At 55.4% G+C, this 12,632-nt stretch overlaps 1 protein-coding gene across 10 annotated transcripts; it reads left to right on the plus strand.

Moving 5' to 3' along the window:
• Nucleotides 1-1,663: 1,663 nt before the first annotated feature.
• On the plus strand, nucleotides 1,664-12,178 carry FGFR4 (fibroblast growth factor receptor 4). 10 transcript variants are annotated; one of them, XM_073232679.1, is made up of 18 exons: nucleotides 1,695-1,827; nucleotides 4,277-4,420; nucleotides 5,078-5,341; nucleotides 5,432-5,512; nucleotides 5,624-5,790; nucleotides 6,323-6,446; nucleotides 6,972-7,162; nucleotides 7,287-7,425; nucleotides 7,775-7,968; nucleotides 8,061-8,206; nucleotides 8,294-8,415; nucleotides 9,576-9,686; nucleotides 9,775-9,965; nucleotides 10,375-10,497; nucleotides 10,589-10,659; nucleotides 10,875-11,012; nucleotides 11,285-11,390; nucleotides 11,489-12,178. In XM_073232679.1, exons 2-18 carry the CDS (start codon nucleotides 4,330-4,332, stop codon nucleotides 11,633-11,635), a joined length of 2,406 nt encoding a protein of 801 aa, XP_073088780.1. In that variant the 5' UTR covers nucleotides 1,695-1,827; nucleotides 4,277-4,329; the 3' UTR covers nucleotides 11,636-12,178. The 10 variants fall into 10 exon arrangements, with proteins under 10 accessions (XP_036851098.2, XP_073088780.1, XP_036851093.2 ...); XM_036995198.2 differs by having other exon boundaries at nucleotides 7,775-8,156; XM_073232684.1 differs by lacking the exon at nucleotides 8,061-8,206 and having other exon boundaries at nucleotides 7,775-7,814.
• Nucleotides 12,179-12,632: the final 454 nt, after the last annotated feature.

Raw genomic sequence — 12,632 nt, forward strand, 5'->3', positions numbered from 1 at the left:
GAAAGAGGGGGAAAATTGCCTTAATTAATGGGCCTCTTAGTTATGCAAAGTAACAGCCCTATCCCATTGGGAGTAAGGGTGGAGAGCTGGGCACCTCTGCATAACAATGGGAAAGGAAGCTTCTTCCTCTAGGGCAGGGTCTCCACCCTGCAGAGGGATAACTGGGAAGTGAGTCTGAGACCCTAGGTGAGCAGTTTCCTTTCACCTCGAGGAGCCTTCAGAGTGGAGAGGTTGGACGTCAAGTGAGGGTTGGGTGGAAATCAAAGGTCAGCAGACATAATTTGGCCACTGTCTAGATGTTCAGGAGAGAGGTGTTCGCAGGTAGGCCTGACCCAGGTGGGGCAGATCTATCTGGGGGGCACCTATTGTGTGCCGGGTACTTGAGATATAATGGTGAGTTCTGCCTTCTACTTTCAAAATTGTTCAGTTACGAGTCTGGAATGTGTGAAGAAATAACAGGTCCTAAATAATTATAGTTAACATTACAAAGCAAATGCTATATGCCAGGCAGTGTTCCAAAGGCTTACATATATTAACGTTTACTTTTTGCAGCAATTTGTGAGGATGATACTATCATTATACCTATTTTACCTATGAAAGAATGAAGGACACAGAGGAGTAACCTGCCAAGGCCGTGTGATGGTGCTGAGATTTGAGTCCTGAAAACTGTCCTCTGAATCATTTCACTCCCTACCTCTTTCTCCGTGTTTATAGGAGCCAAGGCATCTAAGAGGAGCCTGGCAGGTCCACAGGGCTTCTCTGAGTGGGCCAAGACCCAATATGATGTAGAACTAAGCAGACCTGGAGGGGAAGGATTGTTCCAGGTGGAGCGAACTGAAAGGGTATCTCGCCACGACCCTCCTTACCCCAGAACGACTCAGGAGACACGGGCCCACGCAAGAGAGTTTATTATCTGAAAGAAAATGGCTGCCCCCAGAGAGAGGGAGCAGCAGGTCATGGGTGAGGAAGAGCATTTATAAGGACTGGGGGTAGGGTGTGTTCTGCGTTGGTGGTTGGATCTTAAGGGGTGGCGACCATCTGGTCAGTGGTGATTGGATCTTAAGAGGTGGGGGTCTTAACGCGCCAGAATTTGCTTTCAGGAACCATAAGTGCAAAGGCCCAGAGGTAAGGTTAAGAGCAAGGAATAAATGGATGAAGGATTCCTCTGGAGATGTGGGTAGGGGTCAGTTCATACTAAGATTATGGGAAGCTAGTGGAAAGTTTTAAAGGCGTAGTTGATACAGCCAGATTTGTATTTTAAATGATCACTTTGAAGGTTGTGCAGAGAACAGATGGGTATGGGAGCAGAGGGATCTCCTAGCCACTCTACGGCCATTGTGCAAAACACAGTGGTGCCAGGTTGGGCCAAGGTCTGAGGATGATGGCAGATCAGACTGCTGGGTCTTTTTCCCTGCGGGGTGAAGAGCTAGGGATAGAGTAATGGACCAGAAAACTCGGTCTGGGTGGGGCAAAAGAGGCAAAGTCTGAGGTTGTGTGTAACAGACTTGGTCGGGGCCCTGGAATTGGGTGGGCAGTGTCGGCGACTCGGCTCTGTTGGGTTCGGGGAGTGGTCTCCAGGTGGGCTGGACGCTGTGGCACCCGCAGCCACGCCGCTGTCAGAGTGGCGCTGGCCCAGGAGGGGCGGGCCTCGAGGTGGGCGGGACCCGAGGTGGGCGGGTGCTGGGCTGCCTGGGGCCCAGCCGCTGTCGCGGTGCTTTCCTACCTCTCCCGCCCCGGGCGGAGGAGTTCCCGGCCTGAGTCGGCTGTCATCGCTGGGCGCGAGGTCGGGGCTAGCGGGAGCTCGGAGCCGGGCCGCGGAGGACCCAGGTGAGCCGGGACTCGTGCCAGGAGCCGGGCCACTGAGGCTCGAGGGGAGCAGCGACTCCGTGTAGGCCCAGGCTATGCTCCCAGCCGCCAGGGGGCGAGCGGCGGCGGGGTTCCAGGAGCTGCTCCCTCCCAGCCCTGGGGACCGGAACGTCTGCTTGGCCGGGGGTGAGGGGAAGGTGATAGGATGGGTGGTGGGTGGAGGGGACGGTAAATCAGTAACCAGCAGCACACACAGGGCCTTTTGTCCCTCACTGTCCAAAGAGCACCCTGGCCGCGGACCTGGTTACTCATTGCCCACCTGGGCGGGGTGGGCCGGCGGTCTGCAGCTCCCCCTCGGGACGCGTGACAACTCGCACCTCCCCTTAGGGTGGCCGGGTAGACGAGAGGGAAGAGCCCGCTTGTCTCTCGGCTGCTGGATTGGATCATCCGCACGCCCGGAGTAGAGATGAGGAAGCTGAGGCTCCGAGAGGTGCAGTCATTTGCCCAGGGTCCCCCAGAGCTTGAGTGTGGGAGGCAGTAGGAGAACTCAGGACTGTCTGATGCAGTCAGGCTCTTTGGCTCCACGGTTGGTTGGTCAGCGGCCATGTGTGACCCTACTAAAGGCTGTGAGGTTCTGAGGGCAGGGCAGCCTTGGGACGGGAATAAAAACCCTGGGGCTCCCCAGTCCACTCCCAACTGGAGCAGTGGACTCAGAGAGCTGCCCTCTCTGTAAAGCAAAGCAGGGTGATGGGATTTTAGAGGAAGGACTCTGGAAATGGGCTGGCACAGAGACAGTGGCATCTAAGCCAGGTGGAGAAGAGAAAGAGGGGGCACAGAGGTGTGCACGGGAGAAGACCTGCCTAGTTTTGAAAGCCAATGGCTTTAGTGCTGAAGAGGCTGAAGGGGCAGATGGTGTGACCAAAAAGATTGACAATGGCAGGAAGGGAGGCCCCAGACGCTGGGTAAACAGTGTGGACTGAATCCTAATGGACACAAACAGGCCTTAAGGGCATGTAAGCTGGAGGAGGAGAGGTGGGTGACATGGCAGATGTGTCATTTTTAAAGCTCCTCTGGAGACCAGAGACTGGAGAGCCCAGGGAGATGTTTACAAAAGCCCAACCTAGGGACGACCGGGCCTGCCCTGAATCTAGGCAGGGGAGGTAGAATGGACAGGAGAGAGACTGAGGAGCCAACAAAATGGACTGGAAGTGGGGGAGGACTGAAGAGAGGGGACAGAAGTGATGTCCCAGCTGTGGGGGCAATCCAAGGATGGAGCAGTTTAAAGGGGCTTTGGCCAGGACCAGCTAAGTGCCCCTGCCTCAGACCAAGAGCTGGGTGGGGGCTCAGTGGCTGAGGAGAGAGGGTGCGGTGGGCTTCTGGACAGGGTAGATCCAGAGACACTAGTGCCACCTGTTACCCAGCCCCAGGTTAGGAGCCAGTAGGCCCTTGGAACTGCACTGGTCATCCTCTTCCCCTGCTCTAACTGGGGCTCCGTTTTGGGTGTTCGTTTTGGGAGATGGAGACATCCTTGGTGGCATGTGAAGGAGGGTAACTGGATGGGGTGGGCATGTACATCACGCCTGACGGGAACAGTGCCAGAACTGGAGGTGACTGGCCGAGGGCAGACCCAGGGTAACAGTCATGGAGAGGGCGAGGGGGAGAAGAATATTCCTGCATTCTGTGTGCCCACCTCTACACAGGAACTTTCATTCTCAAAGCAGTCCTGTGAGTACAGAGTCCAGAGAGGGACAAGGACTTGCAAGTTGGTAAGAGTCAGGATTTGACCTTGGCTGTGTCAGATAATAGAGTCTACATTTCTTTACAAGAGGCTGTGTTGCCTCTGATGGAGTTGTGGGGGCACAAAAAAGCAGAGATATCCCCAGGATGCAATTCTGGTTCAGCATGAGGAAGAACTTCTGCTTGCCATGGAATGTGCTGCCTTGTTAGTAGCGAGGACCCTGCCACTGGAGACATTCAAAGGTGGTCATGGAAATGTCAGCAATGCTATAAGGAGTGGGGCTCAGATCAGATAATATCCAGATGCTGTAGTTTGGCCTTGTATTATATTTCAGATGTTTTTCTTTTCTGGCTCTTTAGCAATAAATCCATTTATTCAGCAAAAAATAAATTATGTGTGCTGAAAGCAAGCAGAAGATATGTCTCTGTTCTCAGCTTCCCTCTAAGGAAAGAATCTCAAAACTGCCCTTTCTCTGAACTTGTGCCAGGGTCTCAGCAGGACCCAAGGAGAGCAGGAAGCCCAGCCCTGCCTCCCTGCACAACCTCCTGTGGGGAGACCTTGGGCTCTGGCAACAGCAGAGCTGGTTCCAGTCTCTGCCCTGCTGCTGCCTGGCAGGGGGCTTGGACAAGTCTGCTGACCACTTCCTATTTCAGTTTCCTCATCTGCAAAATAGGAGAATAGTACCAGTAAAGGTTCACACGTAGTAGGAACTCTTCTCCCTCCCTGTTTCAGGAAGGCAGTCGGTGGGAAGCCCAGCCTGGGTCCCTGTGAGCAGCAGGAAGGAGATGCGGCTGCTGTTGGCCCTGTTGGGGGTCCTGCTGGGGGCGCCCAGGGCTCCATCTTTGTCCCTTGAGGCCTCTGAGGAAATGGAGCTGGGTATGGCCTCCAAGGAGGGAAAGGGTGGAAGGGGTGGGCAGCTGGAGGGGCTGCTGGCTGAGTGAGGCTGGAGAGGATCCTGGCCCAGGCCCTGAAGAGGTGGCAGCAGGGCAGGGTCCAACCATTGAGACTCAGTTTCTGGCTCCCAGCAAGCATCTACCTATCTCTGTGTCCACAAGAGAGGATTGGCTTTGCAGGGTGAAGGACCCTGAGCTGGGCTGCACAGCTGGTGGTGAGCCTTTTCAGCTGTGTGTGTGTTATGTGTGTATATGTGTTCTGTGCACTGGATGTGTGGCTTGGGAGGCCCAGGCAGCATGTATGGTATTTGCACTATGAGTGTGATGTGCCCTGGAGGTGTGTGTGCCTTATTTGTGGCAACTACAGCATGTGGCATGTGTGTGTGTATCTTGGGCAGTGGCATGTCCAGTCCAGCTATGCACTGTGCGTGTGATATGTTTCAGAGGCATGGCATTTGCCCTGCCTGTAGTGTGTGTAGCATTTGACTCTGTGTGTGTATGTGTGTGTGTGAAGGAGAAGTGGGTATCTAGCATGTGTCAAGGGGTGCTTGTGCACTGTGTGTGCAGCATGTTCTCCACAGTCAGGTTGCTGCCTTAGCTGAGGCCACAGGGCTCACTGACCTCTGCCCTCACCCCACAGAGCCCTGCCTGGCCCCCAGCCTAGAGCAGCAAGAGCAGGAACTGACCGTGGCCCTTGGGCAGCCTGTGCGGTTATGCTGTGGGCGGGCTGAGCGTGGTGGTCACTGGTACAAGGAGGGCAGCCGTCTAGCGCCTGCTGGTCGGGTACGAGGCTGGAGGGGCCGCTTGGAGATCGCCAGCTTCCTACCTGAGGATGCTGGCTGCTACCTCTGCCTGGCACGAGGCTCCATGCTTGTCCTACACAATGTCACCTTGGTTTTGGATGGTAAGGGGGTCCAGCAGGGGCTAAGGGGTACCTAAGGAGCTATACTCTCTTCATCCTGACCTTAGATGCCTCCCTCTGTCCCTAATATAGACTCTTTGACCTCCAGCAATGGTGATGAGGAACCCAAGGCCCCCAGAGTCCCCTCAAATGGGCACATTTACCCCCAGCAAGGTCAGTATGAGTCCTCAAGGACCCATTTCCCTACCTTCCAGCTGGGTCACTGAGAAGAGACCCATGTGGAAATACTTGGGGTGCTAAGTTCTCCCTTCCCCTTCCCTCCAGCACCCTACTGGACACATCCCCAGCGCATGGAGAAGAAACTGCATGCAGTGCCTGCTGGAAATACCATCAAGTTCCGCTGCCCAGCGGCAGGCAACCCTGTGCCCACTATCCGCTGGCTTAAGGATGGACAAGACTTCCATGGGGAGCATCGCATTGGAGGTATTCGGGTGAGTCTCTGGGTTCCCAGACCGTCTGCTCCTTCATTTTCACTCCCCCACTGGTCTCCTTATACCTATATATGATTCCTTCTCTAATAAGGAAGGTAACTGTGGGCCCTAGAAGGAGCACTAGACTGACTTGGACAGCTCTGGTTCAAGTTCCCACTCTGTCACTCTCCAGCAGGTGACTTAACCTCTCAGCTTTAGTTTTCCTTGTAAAGTGGGAAGAATCATTGACTGACAGGTATCAGATAAGTTTTCGCAGCTCATTCTCATGATGAGACCCTGCAGGTCAGCTTCAGGTTGTGGTGAGGAAGTTGAAACTCAGAGCAAAGACTGACTCACGGTGGTACAGCTAAGAAGAGGTTGAACTAAAAGACTCAAACCCAGGGCCCAGACACTTCTTAGAACTTTCTCCTTTTGCCTCAAGGGCCCTGGCCTAGAGAGCTTAAGAAGATCCCTGTGTGGCAGTATCTAGCTTCCTTATGCCCTGGCACCCTGAGTGGAGATGGCCCCTAATAAATAATTCCCCTGCCCCCAGCTGCGCCACCAGCACTGGAGCCTGGTGATGGAAAGTGTGGTGCCCTCGGACCGTGGCACATACACCTGCCTCGTGGAGAACTCTCTGGGAAGCATCCACTATAGCTATCTGCTGGACGTGCTAGGTGAGCACATGGGCAGGAAGGTGGTGTATGTGGAAGCCCTAATACCCTCAGGTAGGGCCCAGGCTGTCAGGTAACTTGGACTTAGTCTTGATGACTCAAGTTACTCAAAGTGTCCAGCTGGTGGTCAGAGGGAAGCACAGGGCATAGCATGGGCCTGGAGGAAGAGGGGTTGGTTGAGAGGAAAAATGGGAAAGATGTGGAGGCAGAGGGCACAGGCTGAGTAAAGGCCCTGGTGTAATGGATGCAAAGCATTTGTGGGGAGGTATATACCCGTGGTGTGGCATTTAAGTAGGGAGCCAGGCCATAGAGGGTTTTGAATGCTAGGTTGAGATGTTGTCCTTGACCCCAAGGGTAATAGGGAGTCATGGAATGTTTAAGTAGGATAATCAGGGGATGGACAAGGTCTAAGCTGCCTATCAGGAAGCTCCATTCCTTGAGCTAGGTGGGGAGGGCACTGAAGGCAGGTGACCAGGGTGATTCTGTAGGTGCCACTGGTCAGAGTTGATGACCTGTCCTGGCCCCCAGAGCGGTCCCCGCACCGGCCCATCCTGCAGGCAGGGCTCCCGGCCAACACCACAGCTGTGGCAGGCAGCGATGTGGAGCTTCTGTGCAAGGTGTACAGTGATGCCCAGCCCCACATCCAGTGGCTGAAGCACATCGTCATCAATGGCAGCAGCTTTGGTGCTGATGGCTTCCCCTATGTGCAAGTCCTAAAGGTGCAGCCCCCACAGGCCCCTGAGCCTTACTGTTCTCTCACAGGGGGTGGGAAGGTGGGCCCCAGCTCCCTTTCTGTCTACAGTGTGGCCCTTGCTGGGACTCTGAGTGTGTCTCCCATCCCAGACAGCAGACATCAATAGCTCAGAAGTAGAGGTCCTATACCTTCGGAATGTGTCCACCGAGGATGCGGGAGAGTACACCTGCCTGGCAGGCAACTCCATTGGCCTTTCCTACCAGTCAGCCTGGCTAACGGTGCTGCCAGGTGAGCACCTGAGGGGCCTACCAAGAGAGGCTGTGGGAACCCACTCCAATCTAGCAATGAACGGTATGACCTGTTAGGACAGTCTCCTTGGCCTGTAAGGTCTGGGTGAGATGTGATATGTGGATTTGTGTGTCTGATTCTGCATGTAGCAGTCCCTCTGTGCATGTCCATGTGTGACTGTTGGTGTAACCCTCAAGAGCAAGGGTATGAGGGACTGGGTATACCCATAGCTTTCGTGGTGTGTTCCTTTGTGTACTGGGAGCCATAAGGGCTTGAGTTAGGGGGGATGGTGCTGGCCATCTGACCACTGACCAGTCAGTTATCTGTCTGTGTGTGTGTGTGTGGGCAGAGGAGGACTTCACATGGACAGCAGCAGCACCCGAGGCCAGGTACACAGACATCATCTTGTACGTGTCAGGCTCTCTGGCTTTGATTGTGCTCTTGCTGCTGGCTGGGCTGTATCACGGGCAGGTGCTCCGTGGCCGGCACCCCCGGCAGCCAGCAACTGTGCAGAAGTTATCCCGCTTCCCTCTGGCCCGACAGGTACCATGCCATGCCCCACCCCTGTGTCCCCATAGTGAGCCTCTCCGCCTGCCTCCCAGCTCTGCAGGCCGACCAAGCCTCCCACTTTGCAGTTCTCTCTGGAGTCAGGCTCCTCAGCCAAGTCAAGCTCATCCCTGGTGCGGGGTGTCCGTCTCTCCTCCAGTGGCCCCCCCTTGCTTGCAGGCCTCGTGAGTCTAGACCTACCTCTTGACCCACTGTGGGAATTCCCCCGGGACAGGTACACTGCTTGGAGTGAGGGTGGGAATGCAGGCTCTGGGCAGCAGTCATGGCCAGACAGCTGAGGTCGTGGCTTTCTCACATCCAGGCTGGTGCTCGGGAAGCCCCTGGGTGAGGGCTGCTTCGGGCAGGTGGTGCGTGCAGAGGCTTTCGGCATGGACCCTGCCCGACCTGACCAAGCCAGCACTGTTGCCGTCAAGATGCTCAAGGGTGAGTGTGGTGGCCTGGGGGAGGTGCTATGGCCTTGGGACTAACAGAAGGGGCTCATGGTGCTATCAGGTAAGCACTGGAGGCCAGGCAAGGCCTAGGACACAACTCTACCACTGACCCTGGCAAATCAGTTCTGAACCCGTTTCCTCACATGTTAACATGATAGATGCTACCCCTCAGCTGAGGTTTGTGGAAAGTGCTTGATGTATAAAATCCTAACTGTTGGGATGATGATGACTACTAGGATTTGGGTTGATGGGGTTTGATATCCCATGTCAGCCTTGGCCTCAAATAACCTTGCCAGCTTCTCCGGTGTCTGCCTCATTCCTCATGATTCCCTCCCAATCACACCCTCAGCTCCCCCTGGTCGCTTACCCAGTCTGTCCCCATGTCCACCACTCTAGAAGAACAGCCCAAGCAGCAGCCCCAAAGTGCTTAGGACATACATGAAACCTACCGTCAGGGCCTCTTGCTACTGTCCCTCAGCCCCCTCTACAAGAGCAGCCCAAACCACTGTTCTGCTCCCCCGCCTCCCTCCTCTCTGCACAGCTGGGGCCACCTGGCACATTCTGGGAGACAGGGGTTGAGAAATGTGCATTGTACAGTCTGGGGGGGAGGATATGTCATTGGCCCAGGGCCACAGGTCAGCCCTTGGTCCTCAGCCTCCTCAAAAAAAGCTGGAACAGCTTCTTTATAGCCTTCCTGAGCTGTACCCCACCGGCAGCTCCCTCAATTTTCAGGCCAGATAGCTGCCAGGCCCTGGACAGACAGACCTCAGGGCGCCAGCCTGCTTCCAACCCCCAGGAGCTCTCACCCCATTCAGGGACTAATGCCAAGCCCTCCAGACAGAGCTTCCTTCCTGTTTAGGGCTCTTCCTTCTCTCTGTCCTGTTTCCTCGTGCCACTTCCTGGAGGGCCTACCTCTTTTAGATCCTTGATCTTATTGCTTCCTTACAACTGCTGTAAGAGGTAGGGCATGATCTGTTGTCTCATTTCATATAAGAAGAACTTAAGGTTCAGGGAGGTAAGGAAACTTTCAAGGCCATATGGCCTAGTAGAGCTTAAAGCCCAGACCTTCCTGACTCTGCATCCAGCTCTCTGTGTGCTGTCCCCAGTCCTGCAGCCTCTCTTGTGTAGTCACCCTGGCTCTTGTCCTTGCAGACAATGCCTCTGACAAGGACTTGGCAGACCTGGTCTCTGAGATGGAGGTGATGAAGCTGATTGGCCGACATAAGAACATTATCAACTTGCTGGGTGTCTGTACCCAGGAAGGTAAGGCAGGGTGGGTTTAGGTGCAGGGGTGGTTGGAGCACAGAGCCACAGCCTCAGCAACCTCCCTGTACCCCCCTCGCTTCCATAGGCCCCCTGTATGTGATTGTGGAATGTGCCGCCAAGGGAAATCTTCGGGAGTTCCTGAGGGCCCGGCGCCCCCCAGGCCCTGACCTCAGCCCTGATGGGCAGAGGAGCAGTGAGGGGCCACTCTCCTTCCCCATGCTGGTCTCCTGCGCCTACCAGGTAGCCCGAGGCATGCAATATCTGGAGTCAAGGAAGGTATGCACAGTCGGTAGCACTCTAGACCACTCCAACTGCTCAATCTGCATACTTTCTTAACCCAGCATTAAATGTCCCCTAATCTCCCTCTTTCCCCTTTTTGTATTACCCTGTCTAAATGTCTCCAAATCCTTCTGTACCCCCTCATAAATACACAGTTGACACTGCATGTCCCCATTCCTCACACACTCCCTAACTGATAGACAGGGCTAGGGAAGAAGCGATGCAAGAGAGAGGGGATGCAGGCCTTGAAGTTCGCCAGTGTAGGTCTCCCCTCTCTGAACTCAACTTCTTCATCTGTAAAATGAGTAGCTGATCCTTACCACACAGGGTCACTGTGAGCGAGGTAGTATGTACCCAGCTCCCAGCCATGTGTCCTAATAAACAAAGTCCCCTGCCCTGCCCCCAGTGCATCCACCGGGACCTGGCTGCCCGCAACGTGCTAGTGACAGAAGACAATGTGATGAAAATTGCTGACTTTGGGCTGGCCCGTGGCATCCACCACATTGACTACTACAAGAAAACCAGCAATGTGAGGGAGACGGGACAAAGGTGGATGGGGTGGGGGAGCACCAGGATCTGTGGGACTTGGAAGGGCACCCATGCTTCCTCCCCCTGTCCAGGGCCGCCTGCCTGTCAAGTGGATGGCACCTGAGGCCTTATTTGACCGAGTCTACACACACCAGAGTGATGTGTGAGTCCTGGATGTTGAGAGTCTGGAGTGTCTGCCAGCAATCACTGTCCTACCCCACGGAAAGGGTAGAGCACTTGCCCAAGGCCATGCAGCCCTGGGGCCTGAGTGAGACCAAACTCCAAAAGAAGTCCCACCCTGCACCCATGGGCTCCCCAGCTCAACCCCAGGAGCAGGGAGTGAAGCTCTGCCCTGCTGAGCCCTGGTCCTGCCTCTAGGTGGTCATTTGGGATCCTGCTATGGGAGATCTTCACCCTCGGGGGCTCCCCGTACCCCGGCATCCCTGTGGAGGAGCTGTTTTCACTGCTGCGGGAGGGCCATCGGATGGACCGGCCCCCGAACTGCCCCCCAGAGCTGTGAGGCCCTACCCTACTTCACCCACTTCCCAGTCTTCATTCTCCGCCCTTACCTTGGCCTCAGGGTCTGGCCCTGGGGAGTGGTCAGCACCAACTCACTGTTGCCACCTCCTCCCTGACAGGGCCAGGAGGTCCTGGCCTGGCTTCTGTGCCCTCCCACTGAATGGCCCCATCTGCTCCTCACTAAGCCCTGCCCCTTCACACCCACCCTGCAGGGCCATGAGCTCCTCCCCTTACCTGGAGCTTCTGACCCTCTACCCCACCTCTTCCAGGTATGGGTTGATGCGTGAGTGCTGGCATGCAGCTCCTTCTCAGAGGCCCACTTTCAAGCAGCTGGTTGAGGCTCTGGACAAGGTCCTGCTGGCCATCTCAGAGGAGGTACTGCTCCCTTCTTAATTCACGATGCCCCTCTGCCTGCTCCCCTCTGGGCCTCATCTAAGCTGACTACCAGAGCTGACCAGCACTGTTCCCTATAGTACCTTGACCTCCGCCTGACCTTTGGACCCTACTCTCCTGCCAGTGGGGATGCCAGCAGTACCTGCTCCTCCAGTGACTCTGTCTTCAGCCATGACCCCCTGCCACCGGGGCCCAGCTCCTACCCCTTCCCCACTATGCAGACTTGAGCAGGGGCTCTAGGTTGTACAGGCAAGCTGGCCAGTGGCCTTGGCTGCCTGGCTCAGCTATAGCCTAGCAATGCTCAACCTTGGCAGCCCTATGCCATGACCTCAGGGTACTGTCCCAGATCTGTTTTGGTTTTGGAGAAGTCTGTCCTTGGTCTTGGTCCCTAGTTGAGGCCTCCTGTTCCCGAAACTGAGTAAAGCCCCAATCTCAAGACCTACCCTTGCTCTTGGAGTCATGGCCCCAGGGTCCTGATGACCTGAGCATGAGGGTACTGCTTGGCCTTCTGGGCCTTGGCACTCAGTCCTGTTCCAGGGGTTTGGCTGGACCAGGCTGCAGGGCTGTTCTAAACCCCCCTGCTTCCTTATACCAAGAGAGGTCTTGGGTCTCTGAACCCCATTTCCCTAGGCCTCCTGTGCCTCCCTCTGCTGCTTGTCTCAGCATCTTGGTGGGAGGACATTGGCCCCTGTGCTCCTAGCTGAGAGGCTGGAAGCCTGCCAAAGAGACGAAAGCAAATGGCTTTTTATAAATTATTTTTTCAAAATTAAGTCTCTGTGTGCCTGCCATCTTCCCTGCTGCGGATAGAGGGGGAACAGAGTGGAGGGATTTTCCAAGCTTGAAATTTTACCTGGTGACACAGACTGAGGGGTTGTATGCCTTGGGTATACATTCACGTTCATCTGCCTCGGTGAACCCAGGAGCCTGCATGCACCTCTGTCTTGGTCTGCCTGTCTTACCGGCACCATCTTGTGTACGTGATGGTGTTAACAAGCACTAATGGGCAGAGGGGTCCATTTGGAACCATCCCTGGGCAGGACTCTTGTACCCTCTGTACATGCGTGTGTGTGTGTGTGTGCGTGCGCACACATGCCCTGGGACTATCCCTCTCACAGTACCCCTCCCCCATCTGCTCAGCATTAACCAAGCTGACTTTTATAACACAGCATAAAAGTCTGAAACCCAGCTTCGAGGCTGCTGCCCGCTCCCACGCCCTCCAGCTCG

The sequence above is a fragment of the Manis javanica genome, chromosome 1 (genome assembly GCF_040802235.1).
Source record: "Manis javanica isolate MJ-LG chromosome 1, MJ_LKY, whole genome shotgun sequence".
Classification (NCBI taxonomy): Eukaryota; Metazoa; Chordata; class Mammalia; order Pholidota; family Manidae; genus Manis; species Manis javanica.

Bases quoted from the DNA above. Each gene is read 5' to 3' on its own strand.
- FGFR4 (XM_036995198.2), top strand. From the start codon at position 4,330: ATGCGGCTGCTGTTGGCCCTGTTGGGGGTCCTGCTGGGGGCGCCCAGG. The intron at 5,513-5,623 runs GTCAGTATGAGT...CCTTCCCTCCAG, and splicing joins GCACATTTACCCCCAGCAAG to CACCCTACTGGACACATCCC. The intron at 9,687-9,774 runs GTAAGGCAGGGT...TCGCTTCCATAG, and splicing joins GGGTGTCTGTACCCAGGAAG to GCCCCCTGTATGTGATTGTG.